Source organism: Leucopleurus acutus, assembly GCF_964270905.1.
Source record: "Leucopleurus acutus genome assembly, chromosome: 17".
Taxonomy (NCBI): Eukaryota; Metazoa; Chordata; class Mammalia; order Artiodactyla; family Delphinidae; genus Leucopleurus; species Leucopleurus acutus.
The window spans coordinates 55,842,589-55,865,604 of record NC_139159.1 but is presented as its reverse complement, the minus strand read 5'-3'; the positions used below and the strand labels follow the sequence as shown (position 1 = coordinate 55,865,604).

General features: G+C 36.5%; 1 protein-coding gene across 1 annotated transcript in view; it reads right to left on the bottom strand.

The window, feature by feature from the left end:
• The window catches only part of EBAG9 (estrogen receptor binding site associated antigen 9), a 31,056-nt gene extending 10,083 nt beyond the window's left edge, over nucleotides 1-20,973 (bottom strand). Inside the window, exons 1-6 of the mRNA XM_082858322.1 lie at nucleotides 20,699-20,973; nucleotides 20,047-20,127; nucleotides 11,267-11,364; nucleotides 8,198-8,276; nucleotides 7,310-7,468; nucleotides 4,997-5,104 (exon numbers count right to left, since the gene is read on the bottom strand). Coding sequence (XP_082714448.1) covers nucleotides 4,997-5,104; nucleotides 7,310-7,468; nucleotides 8,198-8,276; nucleotides 11,267-11,349 — 429 coding nt within the window. The 5' untranslated portion in view covers nucleotides 11,350-11,364; nucleotides 20,047-20,127; nucleotides 20,699-20,973. The remainder of the gene's footprint in view (nucleotides 1-4,996; nucleotides 5,105-7,309; nucleotides 7,469-8,197; nucleotides 8,277-11,266; nucleotides 11,365-20,046; nucleotides 20,128-20,698) is intronic.
• Between the last annotated feature and the right edge of the window lie 2,043 nt (nucleotides 20,974-23,016).

The following is a 23,016-nucleotide window of genomic DNA, read 5'->3' as shown; positions in this document are numbered from 1 at the left end:
GAATCCAAGAACACATTAAAAGGATCATACACCATGATCAAGAGTGATTTATCCAAGGGATGTAAGGATTCTTCAATATACGCAAAGCAATCAATGTGATACACCATATTAACAAACTGAAGAATAAAAACCATATGATCGGGCTTCCCGGGTGGCGCAGTGGTTGAGAGTCCGCCTGCCGATGCGGGGGACGCGGGTTCGTGCCCCGGTTTGGGAGGATCCCACATGCCGCGGAGCGGCTGGGCCCTGGGCCCGGCTGAGCCTGCGTGTCCGGAGCCTGTGCTCCGCAACGGGAGAGGCCACAACAGTGAGAGGCCCGCATAACGCAAAAAAAAAAAAAAAAAAAAACCATATGATCAACTCAATAGACGCAGGAAAAGCTTTTGACAAAATTCAACACCCATTTATGATTAAAACTCTCCAGAAAGTGGGTATAGAGGGAACCTACCTCAACATAATAAAGGCCATATATGACAACCCACAGCAAACATCATTCTCAATGGTGAAAAACTGAAAGCATTTCCTCTAAGATCAGGAACAAGACAAGGATGTCCACTCTCACCACTCTTATTCAACATAGTTTTGGAAGTCCTACCACGGCAATCAGAGAAGAAAAAGAAATAAAAGGAATACAAATTGGAAAAGAAGTAAAACTGTCACTGTTTGCAGATGACATGATAGTATACATAGAGAATCCTAAAAATGCCACCAGAAAACTACTAGAGCTAATCAATGAATCTGATAAAGTTGCAGGATACAAAATTAATGCACAGAAATCTCTTGCATTCCTATACACTAATGATGAAAAATCTGAAAGAGAAATTAAAGAAACACTCCCATTTACCATTGCAACAAAAAGAATAAAATACCTAGGAATAAACCTACCTAGGGAGACAAAAGACCTGTATGCAGAAAACTATAAGACACTGAGGAAAGAAATTAAAGATGATACCAACAGATGGAGAGATATACCATGTTCTTGGATTGGAAGAATCAATACTGTGAAAATGACTATACTACCCAATCTACAGATTCAATGCAAACCCGATCAAATTACCAATGGCATTTTTTACAGAACTAGAACAAAACATCTTAAAATTTGTATGGAGACACAAAAGACGCCGAATAGCTAAAGCAGTCTTGAGAGAAAAAAACGGAGCTGGAGGAATCAGACTCCCTGACTTCTGACTATACTACAAAGCTACAGTAATCAAGACAATATGGTACTGGCACAAAAACAGAAACGTAGATCAATGGAACAAGATAGGAAGCCTAGAGATAAACCCAGGCACATATGGTCAACTAATCTTTTACAGAGGAGGCAAGGATATACAATGCAGAAAAGACAGTCTCTTCAATAAGTGGTGCTGGGAAAACTGGACAGCTACATGTAAAAGAATGAAATTAGAACACTCCCTAACACCATACACAAAAATAAACTGAAAATGGATTTGAGACCTAAATGTAAGACCAGACACTATAAAACTCTTAGAGGAAAACATAGGAAGAACACTCTTTGACATAAATCACAGCAAGATCTTTTTTGATCCACCTCCTAGAGTAATGGAAATAAAAACAAAAATAAACAAATGGGACCTAATGAAACTTCAAAGCTTTTGCACAGCAAAGGAAACCATAAACAACACGAAAGGATAACCTTCAGAATGGGAGAAAATATTTGCAAACGAATCAACGGACAAAGGATTAATCTCCAAGATATATAAACAGCTCATGTAGCTCAATATTAAAGAAACAAACAACCCAATCCAAAAATGGGCAGAAGACCTAAACAGACATTTCTCCAAAAAAGACATACAGATGCCCAAGAGGCACATGAAAAGCTGCTCAACCTCACTAATTATTCGAGAAATGCAAATCAAAACTACAATGAGGTATCACCTCACACTAGTTAGAATGGGCATCATCAGAAAATCTACAAACAACAAATGCTGGAGAGGATGTGGAGAAAAGGGAACCCTCTTGCACTGTTGGTGGGAATGTAAATTGATACAGCCACTATGGAGAACATTATGGAGGTTCCTTAAAAAACTAAAAATAGAATACCATATGATCCAGCAATCCCACTACTGGGCATATGCCCAGAGAAAACCATAATTCAAAAAGACACATGCACCCCAATGTTCATTGCAGTACTATTTACAATAGCCAGGTCATGGAAGCAACCTAAATGCCCATCGACAGACGAATGGATAAAGAAGTAGTGGCACATATATACAATGGAATATTACTCAGCCATAAAAAGGAACAAAATTGAGTCATTTGTTGAGACGTGGATGGAACCAGAGACTGTCACACAGAGTGAAGTAAGTCAGAAAGAGAAAAACAAATATTGTATATTAATGCATGCCTGTGGAACCTAGAAAAATGGTACAGATGAACCGGTTTGCAGGGCAGAAGTTGAGACACAGATGTAGAGAACAAACGTATGGACACCAAGGGGGGAAAGCCGTGGGGGGGTGGGGATGGTGGTGTGCTGAATTGGGTGATTGTGATTGACATGTACACACTGATGTGTATAAAATTGGTGACTAATAAGAACCTGCTGCATAAAAAAATAAATAAAATTAAATTTAAAAATTAAAAAAAAAAAAGGGCTTCCATGGTGGCACAGTGGTTAAGAATCTGCCTGCCAATGCATGGGACACAGGTTCGTGCCCTGGTCCAGGAAGATCCCACATGCCGTGGAGCAACTAAGTCCGTGCACCACAACTACTGAGCCTGCGCTCTAGAGCCCACAAGCCACAACTACTGAGCCCACTTGTCACAACTACTGAAGCGTGAGTGCTTAGAGCCTGTGCTCCATAACAAGAGAAGCCACCGCAATGAGAAGCCTGCGCACCGCAACGAAGAGTAGCCCTCACTCACCATAACCAAAGAAAGCCTGCGCACAGCAACGAAGACCCAACACAGCCAAAAATAAATAAATTTATTAAAAACAAAAACTAATACTAAACTTTCTTTGGGTTATTTGTATGGAAATATATTAATATAAATGTTTCAGACATTACATGAAATTCCTAAAAATCTTATATGTACTGGTAGAATGTTATAAGTCATAATCCTAGTTAATACTTTAAAATGTATATCTCAGAAATAACTAAATTTCCTTGTCAATTGTATTATCATGAACTTTCATCAAATCTTTAACAGTGGTCATTTTTAAGTCTTCTGTCATTTACAGACTGTTCTGGGTGTACTCTGATGCTTTTGCAAAAATGTTCCTATAAACAGATTTCATCTTCAAGGAATTCATGGAAGAGACTGACAGGTACAGGTTTCTGGCAACTGACAATACTGCTGAACTGAATGAATAAGCATTTTCAGAACTCTAATGGAAAACTGATGAATTCATAAAAGTGCTAACAAAAGATCAAGATGAAAAAAAATTAATTACATGGGACTGAGTGAACTGATGAGGATGATTTTAATTTTTGTGACTATTTGAATAAAACAAAAAAACCCAAAAAACCAATATCTACTTACATAAGCAGATTGAACATTAAGCAAGATGCAAGAATTTAATATTTTTCTTCCCTAAATGCAAAGTAATGGTTTGCGTTTGAGATGTACACTTATTGGTAATCTGGCTATCGTTTTATATATTTAGTCACTGCTTTTTATATCGCAGTTCTAAGGAAAGCTTTTAGTCTAGAAAGTACTTTATATATACTTTTGAGTACCTTCGACTTCCATTTCAGACTCCTCATATTCCAAATGTGAACTTGTCTTAATCAGTTGGAAAGAATGTAGAGATTTATGGAGCTAATTTAAGAAATAGAGCACTTCTACTGAGAAAAGAGTTTTCTCATATCAACACCAGATAAAAAAATGACTTAGTTTGATATAAGAATTTCAGTCATTTATAGGAGAGTTTCCACAATGATTTTTCCCTTTAATTTGTTTCAAATAAATTAAATGTGACATCTCTGTATCAACAAAAAAAAAAAGAAAAAAAAAGTTCAAAGTTGATTCTGATAGCCTCCAAGGTTGAAAATCACAGCTATATACTTTCCTCACTACTTTTGTCCATAGAAGTGTTGTATTTAAGTCAAATCTATTTTAAGTTAAACCACACTTTAAATGTAAATATACTCTACTAGGGAAACAATTCATAACTTACTTAAAAATAACCTGCTATTAAGGTTAAATTTTAGTGGTAATCTCTTTAAAGGTCATATTTTTTTTTCACACACACACACTGTATTTTATTTTTACAAGAGATAAATAAACTGACACCAAGCATTGCAAATGGATGACCACAACAAAAGCAACGACTGCAATTACCAAACACGAAACACACTCACACTATGTCACAATATTGACATTCAGTCCAGTAATACTCCACTGTAACAGGTCCTTTACTTTGCAGTGAAAATTGATTTGTATATCTTTTGCCTCTGAGTCCTTGTGGGATTTTTTTATTTTTATTCAAACAGAAAGTCACAAAAATTATAATCATCCTCATCAGTTCACTCAGTCCCATGTAATTTTTTTTTCCATCTTGATCTTTTGTTAGCACTTTTATGAATTCATCAGTTTTCCATTAGAGTTCTGAAAATGCTTATTCATTCAGTTCAGCAGTATAGGCAGTTACCAGAAACCTGTACTTGTCAGAGTCTTTTCCATGAATTCCTTGAAGATGAAACCCTTTTATAGGAACATTTTTGCGAAAGCATCAGAGTACACCCAGAACTGTCTGTAAATGACAAAAGACCTAAAAATGTAAAGGTCATATTTTTCAATAACATTTTTGTCTCTATCTTTTATGTGTACAATGGACCCTGATCTTCATATCTGATATAATTTATAATCTCATAAAAGGACAGGATTGGTAACCTCTCTTGATCTGCTACACCTGTTTCAAAGTCATACAAATACAAATACTATGTTCAATTCCTTTTAATTTTTTTCTTCTTCTTTTAAGAAAATAGAAATGAAAAAAAAGCTCTTGCCTAGATACCATTAGCATACTTACAGATTGATGAATAAAAGGCATATCTTGTGTAGCTGCTAGTCTACTAGAGAAACCTGTGCTACCATCTGGGATGCCAAAATTTAATGGTTCTCTCTTCTTAATAATGATCTGAAAGATTAATCGAAAGAGAATTATAGGAACATTTTACACATCACTATATAAACACAGACAAATTAACTGACCAAAGCATTTTATAATTATTTAAAATATGTTCTACCTTTCTTCTTTTAAAATTTACAATGTAAAAAAATTTTTTTTAAAGTCTATATAGAGCACCAAAATTCTTAGGCAATTGTCACACAAATCAGTTGCATACTAAGAAAAACTATATTTCACTTTTTTCTAAAACAATAAATTTTCCTCTTCCTCTTTCCCTACTTTCCCTGGAGCCCCCAAAATATAATTAGGCATTTTTAGTCACTGTATTAAACAAGAACATGTATCATATCCTACCAAAAGTATAACCAGTTCTCTAAGCATGTGGGTATCTATGAATACATTAACTCTTTCAGGCCAGTAGTATTAGTTTTGTAGCTTAAAAGTATTTTCATTCTAACTAATTTATTAAAGTACTATTGCAATATACTGAGTTCCTATTAAGAGCAGCAAAATAGACTTTCAAAATAAAAGGTACTCATCTACTAAGAAATTCACTTAAAACTCCTTGAAAAATATACAACTTAATGCATTTGGACAACTCAACAAAAACAACTATGATTACAGCATGTAAATGTTATCAGCCTTGAAAATCTAAAAATAAATATACAGATGAAACTGGCTGGAAGGTAGAAGAGGATGAAAAACCCTATTAGAGAATTGTGGAATAAATAATGTCCTCATTTTATAAGTATATTTATAAAAAATATTTTCTATGCTTGATTGAACAATGGAACTTTAAGTATTTTTTTCTTTTGAAAACAGCAGGATGACTGATGAGGTAGATTGGAATAAAAACATTACCGTATTTGAAACGGGGGTAAGAGGGTATGAAATAAACCCCCGTTTACCATAGTATGCAGTCAGTGGACAATATCTGTGATTGGTAAATCAAGACATAGCAATATAAGAATACTATATACAGATATGATGAAAAATGCTAGAAGCCCAAACAGAAAAAGTTATGGGTGGCTGCTTTAAGAAAGTAGAACTGGTATGAAGAATGATGGGGCAGAAGTCTATTGATTTTCTTTTTTTGTTGTTTTGTTTTGCGGTACGCGGGCCTCTCACCGTTGTGGCCTCTCCCGTTGCGGAGCACAGGCTCCGCGGCCATGGCTCATGGGCCCAGCCACTCCGCGGCATATGGGATCTTCCCGGACCGGGGCACGAACTGTGTCCCCAGCGTCGGCAGGCAGACTCTCAACCACTGCGCCACCAGGGAAGCCCTATTGCTTTTCATTATAAGCTCTTCTATATTCTTTGATTTAAAAACAATTTTCAGGGACTTTCCTGGTGGCACAGTGCTTAGGAATCTGCCTGCCAATGCAGGGGACATGGGTTCGAGCCCTGGTCCAGGAAGATCCCACATGCCACAGAGCAACTAAGCCCGTGTGCCACAACTACTAAAGCCCATGCGCCTAGAGCCAATGCTACGCAACAAGAGAAGCCACCGCAATGAGAAGCCCGTGCACCGCAATGAAGAGGAGTTACGGCTCGCCGCAACTAAGAAAGCCGGCGCGCAGCAACAAAGACCCAACGAAGAAAGAAAGGAAAGAAAGGAAAGAAAGAAAGAAAGAAAGATATTTAAAAATAACTTTCAAATGTACATGTACTATTTTGATAAAAAGAAAGGAAAATACTCAGCCATTGTTCTTTTTCTAATAATTCCCTGCATCTTTAAGTGATTGTCCATGTATAACTATATAACTCAAAAGGGATAAAATAAAGTGTGGATGACTACACAAACCCACAACAATTACACTAAGTTCTCAGAGCCTTGCATCAGTTTGATAATGGTTATAAACAATGGAAACTACTTATCAGTTTGTAGACATCACTAAACTGTGAACTAATCTTTTAAGGTTAGAACTGTATCTTATTCAGCTTAGTCTCCATAGCAGAGACTGGAGTCTAGAATCTGACATACAGTAGGATTTCTATAAATGCTTAGACACAATTTTAAAAGACTTGGGGTTACAATTTACTAGATCTGTGTCCAGGTCACTTGAATATATAAGCTTCTTTAAAATGACAGAAAACACAATTGCTAATTAGAAATAGGCTTTCTAACAAATACCAATTATACTAATTTTAATTATAGGAATCTGAAGAGTGGTTTAATAGTTTTATCTCCAAAAGCACAAATCTTTAACATACTTTCTGGGTTTTCCTTATAGTTGGTGTCATGTCCTTAAAATAGTCAGGTTCCAGTTGTTCTAAAGCATTTTGCTGTGTTGCAACATTCCCATTCCCTCCTTCAATCTTTACACTTGTGGGTGCATCTTCATCCCAGGAAGTCCACTCTTCAACATCTGTCTAAATTTAATTCATCATTTATTAGAAAAATGAGCTTTCTAAAACATTGGTTATTCAAACTTTTTTGACCAATGGGAAAATACAAATTTTATACCACATACCAAAACTAGATGAAAAGTTTAAAAGAAATATTCTATGAGTTGGACATTCTGTTCTACCCATTAAAAAAATACAAACAACAAAACAAAAGAAAATTTTTTTGCTTTAAAAATTGAACTGACATTAAAACTACAGCCCACAGAAGGAGACTTGGAACTTGCAATCTAACCTTAACCAGGTTTATTGCCTGATAAAATAATAAATAATAACATTCTTTATAGTATTTAAATAAGATAGAGTCCCAAACATAATATTCAGCATAACCATGAAGTAACCTGCAAATGAACAATGAAGAAATCTCAACTTGAATGGAAAAAGTCAATCAACAGACACAAACCCCAAGATGATATAAATGTTGGAATTATCTAAGACTTTAAAATAGTTATTATAAAAATGCTTCAATAAGCAATAGCAAACACTCTTAAAACCAATAAAAAAAAAAGAAATCCTCAGCAAAGAAACAGAAAATAAAGAACAAAATAAAAATTTTAGAATAAAAAAATTTAATAACAACAATAAAAATCCTGACCCTGACTACCAAATTAACTTCATGACATACTAATGGTCGGCAATCCAGTTTGAAAAATATGGTTCTGGAACACTTATTCAACATTCAAAAAAAAAAATTACCTGCTTAGGAACGGATGAATAATCAACTGTAGTTGGCAAAGTTATTTGGTCTCCACTTAATTTCCGTCCTCTGCCAGATCTAAAACAAAAACGAAATAATTTATTTCAAGAAACTACCAAAACAAGCATGGGTAAAAAAGCACTACGGACAGTAACTTAAGGCTTATAAGAGAAGGTCTTTTTCAATTTTTGAATTATTTATTTTAATAATTAACAATGTTAAGATATGAAAAGAAAAATTTGTTAAGATATGAAAAGAAAAGGCATGTATCAAATATCTTTTAAATATTTTAAAAGTACTGGACAGGATAACCCAACAGCTTTTTGGCTTAGGATTCAGAATTATAGTCAAACTCAGGAAGAATATAAAGCCAAAAACAAAAACACAAACTGATTTCAAACCATGCTCCTAAGAGTACTGTGAATTCTGTAAGTGAAGCTCTCGGATACCTATGCTATTTTAACCAGGGTGGCCTGGCTTTTGCTTTACATAGTTGGTTTCTCATTAAGATTACTATTAAACTATTAAGAAGTTTGAAAATCACTGGGTTGAACTATAAACGGTACCCAAGTTTTAAGGATTAGTGGGAAAAGTACTATATTAAAGAAGATAAGTATTGTCACAGAGTTGTTAAGAGCATGGGCTATGGAATCTGTGTAAACCATGGTTTTCAATGTTACTTCTATTAATTATGAATCTAGTTAGAATTACCTATCTCTCGGCCTGAGTATCCTCATCTGTAAAAGGCAGGTATTCAAACCTACCTTTGCAAGGTTGTTGTAAGGATTTAACTGACATTTAAAATAGCTAGACACTAGACTGTGCCTGCTTTTTAATAACACATTAAAAAATGGTAGCTATTATAAATGATTAGTCACTTGCTTCATTTCAAATAATCTATGAAGCATCTGCTTAGAACTAGTTGGTAAAGTCAGCTAAGTTTAGAAATCATACTTTGTTTAAAGGATGAATAAAAAAAGTAATACAGTCTACTACTAAATTTATGATGTAAACCTGGTATTTTAGAACACATGATCTAGGTTCTTTCTGACAAGAAAAGCTTATTCTAACAAAGGGTCAGTTTTCTTTAAAACTGAATATACAATCAATCCTAAACATATTTACGTTGACAAGAGAAGTTCATAGTGACAACAAAAATGTCCTTAATATTTTTAAATCAAATGCAGTATCTTATACTAAAAGTAATCTATATTCAACAAAAGTTTTAGAAAATAACAGATACAAAGAGAAAAGCACCTATAATTTATCACCACTGTTAACACAACTACTTCTTTTTAACCTCCAGCCTCCTGGCATTAATACCCACACTCATCCTGCTTTAACCTAGTTTTTTTCTGGCTATGCTACTTCTAACAATAAATTCAATGCCACTTAATCTTCAGAGTTTTAGTAGTTATAAAATGGCCATTTAGCTTGAGATTACATTTCCTAGCCTCCCTTGCAGCTAGGTGGCTAAGCTCTGGATAATAGGCTGTGAACAGAATTGTGTGTAACTTCTAAATCATATCCACTAAAAAAAAGAGCTGATTGCCCTCCATTTCCTCTTTTATTCTATGCTACTCTTACTGTGTCAGTACTTTTTTCACAGTACTCCTAGGCCAAAAGAAATACCTAACAATTCCACTGATTAAGTAGTTAGGCCCAAACAATTTAATACTTATGTATGTCCTATCTGCTTAGTAGCCATTAGAAAAAAATACATATGAATTTAAAGAAAAAATAATATGTTGATTTCACTCTTTAATAACCACAATTACTTATTAATGGAATGTGTGTGCCTGTTGGATACTGCACAGCTCCTCAAGCCTTGGACTCACCCTTATTTTCTGTTCCATATTAATTTTGGTTTAGTACTTGCTTTGAATTACAACCTAGCTTTGCCAAGATAGGTTACCCAAAATACAAGTAAACAAAAACTTATCTCAAATATTCAAGAACATCATCAAAACATACTGCAGGATCTAATGTTGCAAATGTGAACTACCTTGAGCCAACAGTTTGTTTAGTGTTTAATAGACGCTATCACATTCATTGTGTTTTGTTGGAAAATCTGAAGTATCCTACAGTACCCCATGAGTGTAATGCAAGCCCTGAAGTACCTTGGCATACAGTTTAGGAACTATAGCTCTAGGGTCCGGTAGTATGACAAAATAGAAGGAATCTGAGTCTCTGAATGACTTACTGAAGCAGAAGGACTTATCTACCCTGGACTACCTGTACATTCTGGAATATTATTTAAGAGACAAAAAAAAAAAATCTATTCTGTTTGGGGTTTCTCTGTTAAAGTGTTTTTTTTTTTTTAACAGAAAAATAACACTCATAATGTAATATGTAAAGAAATACCCATGGGGGCTTCCCTGGTGGCACAGTGGTTAAGAATCTGCCTGCCAATGCAGGGGACAGGGGCTTGAGCCCTGGTTCCGGAGGATCCCACATGCCGCAGAGCAATTAAGTCCGTGTGCCACAACTACTGAGCCTGCGCTCTAGAACCTGCAAGCCACAACTACTGAAGCCCGCGTGCCTAGAGCCTGTGCTCTGCAACGGGAGAGGCCACTGCAATGAGTGGCCTGTGCACCACAAAGAAGAGTAGTCCCCGCTCGCCGCAACTGGAGAAAGCCTGCACACAGCAACAAAGACCCAATGCAGCCAAAAATAAATTAAAAAAAAAAAAAAGAAATACCTATGCCTAATTCCACCTAACCATCTTAAAATATCCTGATAATAAAACAATTATGTATATAAAAACTTTCTGATGATTACAACAATGAAAGTTAGTTTGTTTATCGCTGAAATTCTATAGTACTAAGAATGTTATTTTAATGGAAGAGGTAAGAATTTGAAAGAAAAGAACTGAACCTCTACTTTCTAGATCTGAAAAAATATATAAAAATCTGAAAAAAATGTAAAAAATACTAGAGATTAATAAATGAATATTGCAATCAAGATATTTAGCTTAAATATAGCATGTCCTGCCTTTTTGTAGTTATGAAGGTATCTAAAATCAGCAAGAAGATAACCAGGTCAATTTGAACATAAAATTTCTTTACCTGCATATTAATCTCTTTAGGAATGAGAATACTGTTGCTAGGCAGGTACAAACTTTAAATAACCGAAACTGTGTGATAGCCATGGTGGGAATCAAAACCTGTGGAAAAGAGCACAAAAATAAATGCATTAAGGTGATTTCATAAGCTATACTCATGTTCTGAAGTCAACCTGAAAAGTCCTACTATGAACTGTAAAAATCAGACATATTTTTTACTTTCCTTTAGAAAGTACAAATATAACACAGTAAATTTAAAAATTAAAATGTAAGTCATATTGACAAGAAAGTTTTGAAGAGTTTTGAATAGTTGGGAGGAAAAAAAACCTTTTCAAACTACTCTCAGAATGTTTTTTAAAATTGTACTTAAATCATCTATTTACAACTTATTTATAATTTTTCTATTAAAAAATGAAAAATCAAAAAAGTATAAAACAGTATAAACTGAGTCTTCTGTACCTTTTGAAATTTGAATCATATGAACATATTAATACTATTCAAAATATATAAAACTTTTAACTTCTAGATAGATACATTTTATCATACCCATTTTGTAGATGAGGAAATTAAGACAGGTCAAATAACTTATGGGCACATAGCTAATAAACTGGAAGTGAACTATAGAGATCATCTAGTCCAGTAGTTCACACATATTTAAAGAAATAATGATAACTGGGCCCACCCCTAGTAAATCAATTAAATCATATTCTCTGAGGGGTAAAGTCCAGTTATAGCTAATAAGCCAACAGAGAAGATAGAAAATACTCAATAGAAAAGGTAGTAGAAAACAAGGTAAAGGGGAACAAATATTAGATGGAACAACAAATAGCAAGAGGATAGAATTAAACCCAACTGGAGCAATAATCTCGTTAAATGCAAATTTAAAGCCAGAGATTGTTAGATAGGATGCAAAAAATGTACTTTAAGTATAAAAACACAAATAGGTTAAAAGCAAAAGGATGACGGAAAAATATACCATGCTAACACTAATTGAAAGAAAGTTAAATTGACTATTTCAATGTCAGAGAGTAGATTTTTAGCGAAAGTAATATTAGCAGACATAAAAATGTTCATTTCATAGTGATAAAGGGGTCAGTTAATCAAAAGTACATAAGAACCCAAAACACATGTCCCTAATAACAAATTATGCCAATATCATAAAAGAGAGGTGACATTACTAGAGAGTCTACAAATATGAAGAGTATATTGAGAAAGTATTATAACTTTATGCCTATATTTGACAAGATGAAATGGACAAATTCCTTGAAAGAAACAAGTTATGAAAGCACAGCAAGAAAAAACAGATAACCTGAAAATCTCTGTATTTATTAAAGAAATTGAATTTGTAGTTAAAAATCCCCCAAGCCCAGATGGCTTCATGAATGAATTCTATCAAATACTTAAGAAGTAATACCAATTCTACACACAGTGCCAGAAAACTGAAGGAGAGGGATTTTTTATCAACTCACTCTTTGAGGCTACCATTACACTGACACTAATCTAGACCAAAGACATTATCAGAAAAGAAAACTAGAGACCAGTATCTTATGAACAGACACAAAACTCCTTAAAAACAACCAACTAGAAATAGAAGGGAACTTTCTCAACCTGACCAAGGACATCTATGAAAAACCCATAGTAACATGAGACTTAATGGTGAAAAACTGGACACTTCCCACCTAAGATTATGAACAACGTAAGCACATCTGCTTTTGTCACTTCTGCTTAACACCGTAGCAGAGGTTCTGGCCAGTGCAATCAAGCAAGAAAAGGAAATAAAAGGCATTCAGACTGGAAAGGAAGAAGTAAAACTGTATCTATAGTCTATGTAGAAAATTCAATGGAATCTATAATCAACTGTATTTTTATGTTAGCAACAAATGATCACAAACTAAAATTTTTAAAAATTATGAGTACAGAAAATATAAAGTACTTAGGGAGAAATCTAATGAAAGACTTACGTATCAGAAACTATAAAACATTGATGAGAGAAATTAAAAGACCCTTATTAACTTAAAGATCTTTCATGGCTCAAAGACTTGATACTGTTAAGATATCAAATCTCCCTAAATTGAACTACAGATTCAGTGAAATCCCAATCAAAATCTCAGCAAGCTTTTTTCTCTAAAATTTGATAAGCTAATTCTAAAATTCATATAGAAACGTAAAGGACCTATAATGGTCAAAACAATGTTGAAAAAAAATCAAAGCAGAAGGGCTAATAACTACCTGATTTCAAGATTCATTATAAAGCTACAGTAATCAAAATGATGTAGTACTGGAGTCAAGACTGATAAATAGATCAATGGAACAGAATGGAAGGTATAGAAATAGACCCACAAAATATGAACAACTGAAATTTATGAACATGTGAAGGCCATTCAGTGGAGAAGGGACAGTCTTTCTGACTAATAGTGCTGGAAAAACTGGATACCCATATGCCAAAAAAAGCCACCAAAACCCAAAAACCTTCAATCCATATTTCACACCATTTACAAAAAGTACTCAAAATGGACCACAGATATAAATATAAAACCTAAAACTAGGACTTCCCTGGTGGCACAGTGGTTAAGAATCTGCCTGCCAATGAAGGGGACATGGGTTCGAGCCCTGGTCCGGGAAGCTCCCACATGCCACAGAGCAACTTAAGCCCATGCACCACAACTACTGAGACTGTGCTCTAGAGCCTGCAAGCCACAACTACGGAGCCTGTATGCCACAACTACTGAAGCCCACGCACCTAGAGCCTGTGCTGTGCAACAAGAGAAGCCACCACAATGAGAAGCTTAAGCACCACAAAGAAGAGCAGCCCTCGCTTGCTGCACTTAGAGAAAGCTATGAGCAGCAATGAAGACCCAACGCAGACAAAAAAAACAAAAACTAAAACTACAAAACTTCTAGAAAAATAAAATTGGACAAAATCTTTGTGACCTGGGTTAGGCAAATATCTTTTTAGATACAACACCAAAAGCACAATCCATAAAAAAAAAAGGATAAACAGGGCTTCATCAAAATTTAAAACTTCTACAATTCAAAAACACTGTTAAGGGAATAAAAAGACAAGCCACAGACTGGAAGAAAATCTTTGCAAAGCATATATCTGATAAAGAACTTATATCTGGAATACATAAGAACCTCTCAAAACTCAGTAAGAAAACAACTTAATTTTTAAAAAATGGGCAAAAGGTGTGAATAGACACTTCACCAAAGAAGATATACAATGGTAAATAAGTACATTGAAATAATGGTCAACATCATTAATCATCAGAGAAATGCAAATTAAAACAACACTTAGTGCTCGCTTTGGCAGCACATATACTAAAATTGGAACGATACAGAGATTAGCATGGTCCCTGCGCAAAGGTGACATGCAAATTCGTGAAGCATTCCATTTTTTTTTTCACTTTGTTATACAGCAGAAACTAACACAACACTGTAAAACAATTATACTCCAATAAAGATGTTAAAAAGAAAAACACTTAAAAACCATTACACACATGTTAAAATGGCTCACATTAAAAATACCAAGTACTGTCAAGGATGTGAAGCAACCATAACTCTCATACACTGGCAGTGGGAAGGTAAAATGATACAGCCATTTTGGAAAACAGTTGGCAGTTTCTTACAAAGTTAAACCAACATGCAGCATATGACCCAACCATTCTACTCTTAGGAATTCACCCAAGATAAATGAAACCATACACCCATTCAAAAACGTGTTGTTTTTGAATAGCAGCTTTATTTTATTTTTAAATTTTTTTTTATTTTTGCGGTACGTGGGCCTCTCACTGTCGTGGCCCCTCCTGCTGCGGAGCACAGGCTCCGGACGCGCAGGCTCAGCGGCCATGGCTCACGGGCCTGGCCGCTCCGCGGCATGTGGGATCTTCCCGGACAGGGGCACGAACCCGTATCCCCTGCATCGGCAGGCGGACTCTCAACCACTGCGCCAGCAGGGAAGCCCAGCAGCTTTATTTTTAATAGCTCCAAACTGGAAACAACCCAAATGTACATCAACAGGTGAATGGATAAACAAATTGTGGTATATACATATAATAGAACACTACTCAACAATAAAGAAGAATGAACTACTACTGCAAGCAATAGCATGGATATATCTCAAAATAATTAAGCTGAATGAAAAGAAGCCAGACAAAAAAAGAACATATACTATATGATCCCATTTATTAAAAAAAAAAGCTCTAGAAAATACAAACAAATCTCTAGTGACAGAAAATAGATCAGTGGTGCCTTGAGATGGGGCAGGAAGGGGTGGGAAGGATGGAGTACAAAGGAGCATGAGTACTGGAGGTACTGGATAAACTTACTATTTTGATTGTGGTGATGGTTTCACAGGAGTGTATATATTAATCAAAACTGATAAAATTTTACATTTAAAAAATGTGCAGTTCATTTTGTGTCAACTGTAGCTCAAAAATCTAGTAAAAACAATCTAATAAGACATTAAAAAAACAGTGTTATGTCATGAGTTTTCAGATTCTGATTAGAATCTTAAAAGAAGTCATTAAGACCATTATTTTATATTGATTAGTTGCAACTATGGAGAGCCAATTTTCAGTAGGAAACTAAGTCAATTAGTGACAAGAAACATATTACAGAATTTCTCTAGGAATGGAACTCTGATTTCACAGCAGCATTTCAACATACCATAATAGCTAACTCTTACTCTAATACAAGCTTTCTTAGTGCTTTACATGTAATAACTCGTTTAATGCTCAGAACAACCCTATGAAGGACTGGAGGTAAGTACTATTTTATTCCTATTTTAGATAGGGAAACCAAGGCACAGAGTAGTTAAGTAAGCTGCCCGAAGACACAGAGCTGTTAAGTTACAAAAGTGGAATCTGAACCCAGGTAGTCTAATGATTGAGTCCTAAAAGATCACACTCATACTGCCTCCCTATGATTAAATCAAAAGATATGATTTATATAAAAGAAATGCTAAGGAACTGGGAACTAGTTAAAGCCGTGGCAACAACAGGACAAAAAAAATTCTCAAAAATGGCAAAACAGGTATCATTTTGCTAGCCTTTTAAACATGGTCATTATTTCCAAATATTTCTTTACACATTTTAGTCACCTATACCATATAGGTACTACACATATTATCCTAACAATCATTAATTTAAATATTTCTTAAAATGAGTTTTGGCATAAGTTAGAGTTAAATATATTAAGTAACCATAAGTTTCCTCATTCAGAGACTCAAAATAAATACACAAGAGGTAAAAGGAAACTAAAATTTGTTAATTCATGAGAGATGGCTATTTTTCCAGTATAGAGGTAGAGTAGATCACATGTTAAATCAAGTCACAAGAAATTACAGGTATGTATACACACACACACACACACCACACACACACACACACACACACACACACAGAGGAATGATGTTTCTGACAATGGAATTTTATGTTTTAGCTTTTCCTTGCCTTTCATCTGTCAAAGGAGGAAAATTACTGAGTAAGCATTTAGAATCATGATTCTTATGTTGGGGTAATTTGAATATATCAATGTATCATCCAACTTCTTAGCTTTCTCAACCAGCAGACTTAAGATACACTGAAGTTAACTTTTCTGTTCAAGGTGAGGCAAAAACCAATAACAAAGTCACAACTAAAACTTATCCTACTCCTAGGCCATCAGTAGAAAGTTTCCAAGCAATCATAGTCGGTTAACACCAATATTTGGAGTAGAGTGATTCCATAAAACAAAAAAAGAAAACATAATTTAATATTTTTTTCCAAAATAAGAAAACATCAACAGTATATTTGGATTTCAGTTCTATACATATTTACTTAAAAGGGAATAAAATGTAACTTAAGTAATAATGATCATGGAGCCAAATTAAAAAGATAGCTGTATGTTCCATCTACGCAAAACTGAGATGCTGACTTTTATTTTAATATTATCTTATATGGATATAAGATAAGCAATGAAATTTAAAATATAACATAAATATTTAAATCTCACTGGATAAATATACCATCACTGTACTAATATGCTATTTTAAAAAGTATTTCAGGTGGATAAAAGGAGAGAGCACTGCTTTGCTTTCAATTACTAGATATGAGCAATAACCTCCTAAAGTCTTGAAAAGAGCATGTAATAATTTTCTCAACTAGTAAGATATTACACTGACTGGTTAAAAATTACATAATAAAAGATGGTGTTCACCTCTGATTGGGGGGCTGGTATAGAAGCATGAGGGAACTAAGGTCTGTATCTCAATTTGAGTGGTGGCAACACCAGTTTATTTTACTGTATACACTGCTTGTGTACTATACCTTGATATGAAAGTTCAAAACAAAACAAAAATAATAAAAGCGAAACAAAACCAGAAAGCAAGGAAAATGCAGTTAACTCTTGCAGTACCTGATCCTAAACTGCTCTGTAGAGCCACTATTGCCAATCCCTTCTAAAGAAAGGCAAAACACTTTCTACTTCTAGGGTTAGAAGGGTGTAAAGGGCAAGTAGACTCTTTTCAGTAAGAAGAGTTCCAAAAGGCTCCCTTAGCAATGCTCATGCATTTTGTACATGTGCAAGTTGTATCGCCATATGCGTTGAATGATTTTCTGAATACCTATGCCTGGAGTTGGCCTACTGAGAGGATGAAAAGAACGTGACTCTAAAATAAACTGAACGAAGAAAATATTAACAATTTCACTGTTCAAGTAACTAAAATATTTCTGTCAAAAACATCCCCAAACAGCAATTTAAAAGGATTCAAAAAATGCAACGTTTTTGACTCCTCCTTTCTCTTATCCCCTTACATGCAAACTGCCAAAAAGACCTAATTCCATTTCCTAATACTATCCATATTCTTCCCTATTTCCACTGCAATCTCCCTAGCATAAGCCTTTATTATTTCTTGCTGAACTATTGCAAAGTCTTTTTAATTGCAGGATTTTTCTCTTACTGCACCTATATTTTCTATTTTGTACCACAGTTATTTCTATATACTGTATTCATCCTGTACAATCCTTCCCATGAGGATCTTATTCATCTGTTACCTCCGGTTACTACTTGCAAAATAAGACGTGAAAGAAAGGTTTGATTGCTTCAGTACGAGCAGAATGATGTGAACAATTAAGGTGATGAACAAAAGCTTCATTTTAAAGCTAATTTGTCAAAAATAAAACTCTCAACCAAAAGAAAGCAAACTTCCCTAAATGAAGATTTAGCCTAAATTTTCAGAAAAATTATAAACAAAAAAAGAGCTAGAAAAGAGACCGTAGAGCATGTGGCATTAGGGAGAAAAGGGGAAAGAGTTGAGGAGATACTCTATCAGGATGTTTTGAAGGGAGAAGACATTTAATATTTAAGGACTGGGGAAAAGAGTCGGTCTCAGGATTTACATGAATGAAGAGTTGAGAATAAGTTTCATATAAAGGCTTGGTAACAACGGTCATCGCTCTGCCACAAATATTGCTGTGTGTCATTGTTCAATAAGTATTTGTCAAATTGAATGACTTTAATGGTAACTAGAAATAAAATGTAAAGTTTTGTTCCAATAGTAAATCAGAAAGTGGGGCTATTATTGACACCAGAAGAGAATTCTCTCCCTAGCAATTAAGAATATCCTCATTCTGTGGAAAAGTTGCTTTTGTGATTAATAAAAGAGAAAAACTAATATTCACTGACTAGCTACTATGTGCCAAGCACTACTTAAGTATTATCTCACCATAAAACCATCTTATGAGATAGATATTATTGCTCTCTTTTCATAGAATTGAAGCAGAGAGTAAGCTCATGTTTCCATGTTCCCACACCCAATGATCTAGATTCAAATCTAGGTCTATTTAATTCAAAAGCCAAGAATACCTCACTAATAATAAACATTTTTAGTAATTCAGTGATGGTATTATAATTTCCAAGATAAATTTTCCAACCAATTGCAACTGAAATGGGGGAAAATGCAATCATGTTAACCATCAAGCAACACTTTTGATTGTATCAATTACACTGACTTGAAGGCAGGAATCAGTTCTTTGGGACCCATATTTACTTAATGTTCCAATTCATTTCTGTGTGTGTGTGTGTGTGTGTGTGTGTGTGTGTGTGTGTGTGTGTGTGTGTGTATCACACACATGTATATTTAGCACCTACTATGTAACAGATACTACCCCGGGTGATGGGAAACACTACTGACCCAGTACACAGAAACCCTGTGTACGCTGCTCAACTGTCACAAGCCAGTGACAATGGAAGAAACTAGGGAGGCAGGGCCCCACCAGTCTTGCTCAGTTGGTATTTCTAGGTCTTAGCCAATGCTAAGCACATTGTAGGTACTCAAATATTTGTTGAACGAAGGGAAATTATCATTCCTTGAGCACTCGATATAGTTCTAGACAATGTACCTTCTATGGCCTCACTGGAATTCTAGAGACAAACAAAGGTGAGTTTCACTATTCCCATTTAACAGATGAGGCTCAACTGCTAGTGAAGTTCACATTCACTCACCCAGAAGTTAAAGAGACTGACCCCAAAGCCCAGGCTCTTCCCACACCACATCCCATTTAAGAAACCTCTTCTTAAATCTTACACTCATTGCCTCAGTTGATGTTTGAAACGCTCTCTAGATCACCAATCTGAGAAGTACACATCTTAAGCTACTTGCATTTTTACTCTGTCGAAATACTTTCTAGAACTGAAATATGCTAATATAATCTAATTTTAAAGTTAAAGTTTCCTTAAAAGTTACTACAAAAATACAAAAACTTGAGATATAGCCGAAATAAGGTTCAGAACCATAAAGCAACCTACCCTCAGCGCTTTTGGACAAATGACATCTCTAGGAAGTCAACAGGAGTGACAGCTTGGCTGTGTCAAGTGAAAAAGATTCACCTACAATTAAAAAAAAATGCATTAGAAACTGAAAGATTAAATGTATTCTTCCTCCCTGTAATTCCATGTAAACTGCTGGCGAGATCTTTTCAGTAGAGTCACTATCTCACAAATTGTTAAATAAGCCAAGCCACAATCTATGTTGGTACACACTAAACAAGTCACTAATTGCTGTATTTCTAAAACTATATTTTTGAATGTTTTTAATACCAAAATTTGAAACATCATATAATCTAGTACAGTACAGAATATCCTCAAATTAAGTTTGTAAATGTCTGAAGTAGGTTAAGGTATATCACAAGGCTCCAAAAATAAAACCAGCTGACCTCACTTAAATTTGAAAAACCAAAGTTCGGTAGCGGCAAGAGAAGGGGAACTAGAAGTAGAACGTGAGAGCGGGCGAACACTGGACCATCTAAGGCAACTCAAAGTCAGGCCCTCAAATACCACTGAGGCTCTTACAAAGGCAGAGTAAAGTCTCCTGAAAGGCTCAAAAGGAACGAGTTTCATAACTAAAATGTTTTAACTTCAGATTACCCACTTGAAATTGTATGATAAAAAAAAATCATACCCACTGTACAGATGCGAAAAACAACAGGAGCGTTTTCAGGTTGCACAATCCGACGCCATATGTACGGCGTTTGGTGAAAACGCTCTCAATTGCTCCAAGTGGGTGCCAAGTGGACTGGGACTTGGATTTTAGAAAAATCTGCTTGGTAAGGAGCAAGGCCTGTAGAGGAAGGGCAGGAAGAACGGGCAAATTTCCCTGTGGGGGACGAATCTGGGGACCCGGGAATTCCGGTTGGAGCCCCGCAGCACGGTTTCCCACGCGTGAGCCCGCATGGTGAGGGCTACACGCCCGGGGCCCGCTCCGGGTCGCGGTTCCCTCACCCCAGAGGTCAGCCTGACCCGGAAACAGTACCATAGAGTAGCAGTCGGCCTCGGTGGGAGGAAACCGGGTGGAGGGCCGAAAAGGAAGGTGGGAGGGCGGAAAGTGCGGGGCAGAGAGGAGGGCTAACTGGGGAAGGGCAGAGGACACCCCCCCGCCAAGACCCGGGTCCGGATCGGGATGGGGGTGGGGGAGGGAAGCCCCTCGAGGGCGCGCGAGCCGCACACACTCACCTGCCCCTCCCCCTCCCCGCCCGCCCGGCGGAGGCTCCGAGCTGCCGCGGGCTGCGCGCGCACAGAGGGCGCGCGCACGCGCGCTGCCGGTCGCTTCCTCGAGCTTGCGCTCCGCCGGTTCAGTCCCAGCCCCGCTCATTCAAAGCCGGGCGCGCGCTCCGTCTCAGCCGCCGCTGCCGCCGCGCAGCTGCCATAGTCGCCCCCTCGTCGGGAAACCCTCCCCCAGTCCCACCTCCTGCCTCTCCTTAGCCCTCGAAGGCAGCTCTCAGTAGTCCCAAACTCTTGTTTCCGCACCCCGCCCCAGGTCCTGTCTGGCCCAATAGGCGAGAGGCTGCGGGTCCGGCGTCGGGGCTGAGAGCCAATGAGCGTTGGGGGGCGGGGTGAGTGGCGGAGGCCGGCGTGGCAGCTGCCTCGGCTTGGTCAGGAGTAGGATTTTTGTGACCGTTGCTGGCTATATAGGCTGTTTTTTTGCTGAGTGTCTGGGCTCGTCCCGTGTTGCTCTAGTTTCTATACACAGTGCCTCCGCTCCAACCATGCCCCCTTTCCTTAAATCCACAGAATCCCCCTACCAGATGGGACCAAGAGAAATACGTGTTTAGATTGCAAAAAATGAGGGAGCCGTAGCTGTCTCAAAATGATGGATCTGGCCAGATCTCAATCATTCCACAACTTTAGGGGTGCGAAGCGCTGAGTTTAATTCAGAATTTAGGCTCCTGCTGGTAATTTTTGATTGAATTTCCTTTAACTGGAAGTTAAAAAGTGTTACTTCACCATGTCCCTGCATTTGTTCCTGGCTTACCGAGCTAGCCACTCTTCCAAATTAAGGTGTTCTTTTTCTATGGTTCTGTCTTTGAAGCCTGATTGTTTTTTGTTTCTTTTCATCCTGTATGCTGTTAAAAGGCTAGGAGCCTTTGCTATTGTTGGTAAGGGGCCCTCAGAAAAGTATCTGCTTCACTGTTGTAAAGTGACTGGTGAGGGAGGTTAGAAGTTTATGTTGGTCAAAGACTGAAAGCTGTTCATGCAAATTGTTCCTCAACCAGCCTTTTTTTTTTTTAACCTCTTTTTTGGCTACAACTACCTTCGTTCTGTCACCCTGACCAGCACTTACCTACCCACTTAAATTTCCAGTACCTCCACCCCCTCCCCCCACCCCAGTCTATACCACATTTCTATTAATAATTTAACTTGTTATCCTCAGGAGGGGAAGAAAAAGAATGTTTATTACTTTGCTCTGGAATTATTCTGTGTAACCTTGGATAAGTTATTATATCCCTAAACTTCAGTTTCCTCATCAGTAAAGTGGCCATAATAGTGCCTACTTCATGGCCAATGCTTACAAAGCTCTTAGGGCAGACCCTGGTGCATAGCAAGCATTCTTAAATAAGAGCTGTTACTGCCTGCTACTAGTACTACATTACTACTAAATCATTCCCAGTAACTACAGCTCCCTAAGTCCACTTGACCCTCCACAGTCCCTTAAACACCTGTTCTAGCCCTTAAACTCTTCAAATGCCTAAATTCCAATAATTCAAAATTTCTAGAATTTTTTTTTGATTCCCAAAATCAAAAATCCAGGCTAGTTTACATCTTGATATGAGCATGTTTTCAAAATGCTTTTCCTTAGTGATGTGTATCTTTGCTTCAAGTTATTTATTATATCCCTATGGTCTTTTCTTCCTTTTCTTTTTAAATTATTCCTCAGTTTTCTTTATTAAATTTTCCATTTGCAAATGAAACAAAAGGTACATATTTTTCCAGAAACAAATA